This window comes from Parus major, chromosome 26 (genome assembly GCF_001522545.3).
Source record: "Parus major isolate Abel chromosome 26, Parus_major1.1, whole genome shotgun sequence".
In the NCBI taxonomy this organism is placed as follows: Eukaryota; Metazoa; Chordata; class Aves; order Passeriformes; family Paridae; genus Parus; species Parus major.
The window spans coordinates 5452264-5456649 of NC_031795.1; the positions used below are offsets into that span (position 1 = coordinate 5452264).

The following is a 4386-nucleotide window of genomic DNA, read 5'->3' on the forward strand; positions in this document are numbered from 1 at the left end:
CCTGAGCCTGGAATCCAAGGATTGCAGGGATTGGAATCCAAGGGATCCCTGAGTCTGGAATCCAAGGGACTCCCAAGGCTGGAATCCAAGGATCCCTGAGTCTGGAATCCAAGGATCCCTGAGCCTGGAATCCAAGGATCCCAAAGATTGGAATCCAAGGATCCCCAAGGCTGGAATCCAAGGATCCCAGGGATCCAGGAGCCCCAGCCCAGTGGCAGAAGACACGGCTCCAGCAATGAGGGATCAATGCTCTCAGTGTCACGTCTCTCTGCTCCAATCTTCCAGCCTTTCTGACATGAAGGAACATTTTGCCTGCAGGAGAAGCCAGAGAGGAGCTGGGGAGAGCTGGAGCCGGGGCTGGCTGGGAGCTGGGGTAAAGCCACGAGCCCTGCACAGCCCTTGGCATCTGTTGGGGTGCAGAGAGAGCACCCAATCAATGGCACAGCCCCTGCCCCCTCCCCAGACCCCATCCACCTTCATCTTTGTGCTTTTTCCTCTCCTGCCCTGAGCTCTGCATCCCAGCTGATGAGCCCAGCGGGGAAGCGGCACATGAGCATTGTCATCCCGGCATGAGCCCTCCTTGTCCCTGCCTCAGCTGATGGCACATTCAGAACCTAATTGTTATCTCAGCAGAGCGACTCCATTATTCAGCCTGACACTGCCCCCCCTTCAGCTGTTTGTTGCACTGATGTTATATTAATGAGCCCTGCAAATAAATGAATAGGAGATCAGAGCGCCGCTTGCTCGCCAGAAAACCGATTTTTATTTATTTATTGCTAAGGCCACAGACTGGCTGGAAGTTTTAAGCTGCTGAGGGGACATTGCTGGGGAGGGCTGGGCCTCTCAAGCAGTGAAAGCACTGCAAATACCCCACTGCTCATTTACTTTTAGAACTATTAAGACACAATCTCTTCTTATTTATGCATCCCCTGAAGGCACTGGCGCCTGGGGGCCAGGCCCTTGACCCCAGGCTGGTCACAAAGAGTGAACATGGCCAGATGAAGCAGGAGGAGTGGAAACCAGCCCTTATTAAAGGCTTTTTTACTCTGGGTAATTGAGGCTGCAGTGTGAGCTGCAGTATGAGAGCAAACCCTGCTCTCCAGTCCTGTCACTGCTGGGGATGGGGGACGTGCCACCAGCGCCAGCTCTGGACCTGCCAGGGCCAGGTCAGTGCCAGCAGGGCAGGGTGTCCTCCCAGCTGTACAGCTCTGCAGCACTGGGCATTGCAAAATGGAACCCAAAACCCCGAGAAAACCCCAAAGTTGGGAAAGGACCCAACAGCAACAAAAAACTGTGAAAGTCTCATGTTCTCCACAGCCTCACTCTGAGGGCTGAGACACAGACCTGGGGATGGAGTCAAGAAATCTGTAACAGCAGAGCTCTGCTCTTTTCTCCTTGGACAGAGCCCAAAAGTATTGATTTCAAGTTGGACAGTGATAAAACACTTGGTGGCAGTGCCCTGCCTGCAGCCAGCTGCCGGAGCCAGCCTGGCACTGCTCACATGCAGTCACTTGGTGGCTGGAGCTCAGTGTTTTTCCCCTTCTCTGCCCAGCTCAAGGAGGGGCAGATAAATAATTCCAAGATTTCTTTGGCTTGACAACTTTCTGCATGGTTTATGGGGAAGCAAATCTCAGTGGAGGTTGTTTTGTTTCTTGTAGCATAACCTTGTGCAGCAGAACAGGACTTGGGCAAGGAAAGTTTGGGTTCTGCCCAGTGGCAGGGCAAGGGGAATATCCAGGGAAGCCTTTAAGCATCATTTTATCTCCTGGTAGGACAGCTGGGACTTGGAAAGGAACCGAGCAGGGAAAGGACAGGTTTCCAAGACTTTTTAATGCTTTCCCATCCCTGCACAACCAGCCCCAGCACCTCCCACCAGCTCCACTCTGCCCTGTAGAAAACACTGCATGAGAGAAACAAACACCTGCATGAGAGAGAAACAAACACCTGCACAAGAGAAACACCTGTACGAGAGAAACAAACACCTGTATGAGAGAAACAAACACCTGTATGAGAGAGAGAAACACCTGCATGAGAGAAACAAACACCTGCATGAGAGAGAAACAAACACCTGCACAAGAGAAACACCTGTACGAGAGAAACAAACNAAACAAACACCTGCACAAGAGAAACACCTGTACGAGAGAAACAAACACCTGCACGAGAGAGAGAAACACCTGCATGAGAGAAACAAACACCTGCACGAGAGAGAGAAACACCTGTACGAGAGAAACAAACACCTGTATGAGAGAAACAAACACCTGTATGAGAGAGAGAAACACCTGCACGAGAGAAACAAACACCTGCATGAGAGAGAGAAACACCTGCACGAGAGAGAGAAACACCTGCATGAGAGAAACAAACACCTGCATGAGAGAGAAACAAACACCTGCACAAGAGAGAAACAAACACCTGCATGAGAGAGAAACAAACACCTGCACAAGAGAGAAACACCTGCACGAGAGAGAGAAACACCTGCACGAGAGAAACACCTGCACGAGAGAAACACCTGCACGAGAGAAACACCTGCATGAGAGAAACAAACACCTGTATGAGAGAAACAAACACCTGCACGACAGAGAAACAAACACCTGCATGAGAGAAACAAACACCTGCACAAGAGAGAAACACCTGTACGAGAGAAACAAACACCTGCATGAGAGAGAGAAACACCTGCACGAGAGAAACAAACACCTGCATGAGAGAGAGAAACACCTGCACGAGAGAGAAACACCTGCATGAGAGAGACAGAGAAACACCTGCCCAGCAAAGGTAGCACCGCTGGGCTGAAGGCCTAAGGCACCTAAACATCCCTGGTGTTATCGCTCCTGAGGATGGATGGATCCTCCTCAGCAACATCGTTCTCCTGTCAGCCCCACCCTGCCCCGAGGCAGCAGCAGCAGCCTCGATGGTTCCTCCTCTCCATGAAAGGAGGTTGATGCCTCCCTCCCACGGGAGCTGAGCCAGTTTAGTTAAACCCGTGTAGGAACTAATTTAATTTAAGAGGAGACTTCCACACCCACTTGGGTTCAGCTGGCAGATTTTGGGTGCTGAGCAGCTCTGGCACCAGCACTGCTGTAGCAGCCAGCTCTGATCCTCCTGTGCTGTACACGCCCAGGGAAGGGAGGCTTTTTGGGGATTTAATGAACAGACAAACCCAAACCTTCCTCCGCTCCCACCTGGCGGGAGCGTCACTCCTGATAGCAGCGCTAACAGAGCGAGCGCAGTTCCACCGGTGAAAACTCCTGGGACACATTCTGCATCCCTCAGCGGGCTGAACAGAAACATCAGCAACACCAACTCCAGACTAACGAGCTCCCTGTTTAATCCGCTGTCACCCTGCGCGGGTGGCAGGGCGGGTGAGCGCCAGCCGCCCGTGGGGCAGCGACCGCACACCCGGCCACGTGTCAGAGGGTTCCCGGGAACAACCGGAGCGTTTTGTCCCCGTTTCTCGGGGCTGGGAGGGTTTTGGGGCGCAGGGAGGAGCGGGGCTCACCTCGGTGATGCGCGGGTTGGAGCACTTGACGTTGTGGCTGGACCAGTCGAGCCAGGGCCGGGCGCCGGGGGAGCCGCAGTGGGGCCGCAGGGTGCAGCGCGCCTCGCCGCTGCACCAGCCACACTCGAACTTGGGGTCGGCCTTGAGACACAGCCCGCAGCTCTCGCGCTGCGCCGCACACTTGTACAGGTGAACTGAGGGGAGAGGACACAGCACGGGATCGGACACGGCCGCGCTCCCACGGGGCACTGCGGGGTCAGGGATCCCTTGGGGTAACACCGGGATTGGGATCCCTTGGGGTAAAACTGGGATTGGGGATCCCTTGGGGTAAAACCAGGATTGGGGATCCCTTTGGGGTAAAACTGGGATTGGGGATCCCTTTGGGGTAACACTGGGATTGGGGATCCCTTGGGGTAAAACTGGGATTGGGATCCCTTTGGGGTAAAACCGGGATTGGGGATCCCTTGGGGTGAAGCTGGGATTGGGGATCCCTTGGGCTGCAACTGGGATTGGGGGATCCCTTGGGGTAAAACTGGGATTGGGGATCCCTTGGGGTGAAGCTGGGATTTGGGATCCCTTGGGGTAAAACTGGGATTGGAGGATTCCCTTGGGGTAAAACTGGGATTGGGGAATTCCCTTGGGGTAATACCGGGATTGGGGATTCCCTCAGGACACAGCTGGGATTGGGGGATCCCCCTGGGGTAAAACTGGGATTGGGGATTCCCTCAGGACACAGCTGGGATTGGGGATCCCTTGGGGTGAAGCTGGGATTGGGGAATTCCCTTGGGGTAAAACCAGGATTGGGGATCCCTTGGGGTAATACCGGGATTGGGGGATTCCCTCAGGACACAGCTGGGATTGGGGATTCCCTCAGGACACAGCTGGGATTGGGG

General features: G+C 54.2%; 1 protein-coding gene across 2 annotated transcripts in view; it reads right to left on the bottom strand.

The window, feature by feature from the left end:
- Nucleotides 1–4386, bottom strand: part of PLXNA2 (plexin A2) — a 146630-nt gene that overhangs the window by 36541 nt on the left and 105703 nt on the right. For both annotated transcript variants that reach the window (XM_015650707.1, XM_015650708.3), the window contains exon 12: nt 3494–3687. In XM_015650707.1, coding sequence (XP_015506193.1) covers nt 3494–3687 — 194 coding nt within the window. The remainder of the gene's footprint in view (nt 1–3493; nt 3688–4386) is intronic.